At 59.2% G+C, this 1,127-nt stretch overlaps 1 protein-coding gene across 1 annotated transcript in view; it reads left to right on the plus strand.

The window, feature by feature from the left end:
• The first annotated feature begins 589 nt into the window (after positions 1 to 589).
• Positions 590 to 1,127, plus strand: part of SPACA6 (sperm acrosome associated 6) — a 12,943-nt gene continuing 12,405 nt past the window's right edge. The window contains exon 1 of the mRNA XM_012557051.1: positions 590 to 803. Within this exon, the coding sequence (XP_012412505.1) occupies positions 590 to 803 (214 nt within the window). The remainder of the gene's footprint in view (positions 804 to 1,127) is intronic.

The following is a 1,127-nucleotide window of genomic DNA, read 5'->3' on the forward strand; positions in this document are numbered from 1 at the left end:
CCCATTTCTGTTGTGTCCCTCTGTCTCTTGCACTCACAGCCTCTCTTCGTGGTGGCTTCTGTGTCTCTTTCTCTGTACAGTGGTCTCTCTGACCCTATCCCCATCTCTCACCCTTCCTCTATCTCTCCATCTGTCTGTCTCTGGCACTCACGGTGTCTCTGTCTCTCTACACAACCTCCCTGACAGAGTCCTCATCTCCCTCTGTCTCTCTGTCTCTGTGTCTGTCTCTGGCACTCTCCATCTCTGCCTCTGTACCCCTGGTTCTGTCTCTGACCACACCCCACCGTCCCTTGTGGCCGCCCCACCCCACGCCGCCAGCCTCTGGGTCCCTGAGACCCTTTAACCTGTGAAGATGTTCAGGGTCACAGGTGAGGTTCTTGGGAGCCTGGCGTCCGGCCCAACCACCAGCCTGGGGATTACCGGCCTGACCCCCGACCCCTCATAGCCTTCCTCCCTAAAAACCCAGAGCCTGACATTTGACCACCAGCCGAAGCCTGACCTCTGATTCCACATCCACCAGCCCCTCCCCCACCACGCAGTGACCTCACAAAGGTCACCAGCTTCTCTCTAGGCATTGAGACCCTCAGCTATGGCCCTGCTGGCCCCTGTGAGCATTGTCCCATCTGCGCTAGTGGCCGTGGTGGTCATCACGGCCCCCGCCTGGGCCTGCCTCCTCTGCTTCACGACCTACTCTGAGCGCCTTCGCATCTGCCAGATCTTCGTTGGGATGGAGGAACCAGCGCTCGAGAAGTGTGAGGACGCATTCACAGCCACCTTCAAGGGCCTCCGCGACATGGAGATCAGTGAGATCCTCCTTTGGGGCCCTGGGGGGCGTGCAGGGCGGGGACCAGAGAGGCCTGGAGAGAACCAGCCAAAGAGACACCTAGGGAAAGGGACAGACAGATAGACAGAGAGGAGCAAGACTCAGAGACGGAGAAGAGCAACAGAGAGACCCAGAGAGAGACACACAGTGAGAGGTGGGCATCGATGGGGCAGAGACTTAGAGAGAGGGATAGAGATTCAGACAGAGGGGGACAGAGACCCAGAGAGAGGGGAGGACAGAGACCGAGAGAGAGGGGAGGACAGAGACCCAGAGAGAGGGGGACAGGGACCCAGAGAGAGGGGAG

Source organism: Trichechus manatus, unplaced genomic scaffold (genome assembly GCF_000243295.1).
Source record: "Trichechus manatus latirostris isolate Lorelei unplaced genomic scaffold, TriManLat1.0 scaffold00087, whole genome shotgun sequence".
NCBI lineage: Eukaryota > Metazoa > Chordata > Mammalia > Sirenia > Trichechidae > Trichechus > Trichechus manatus.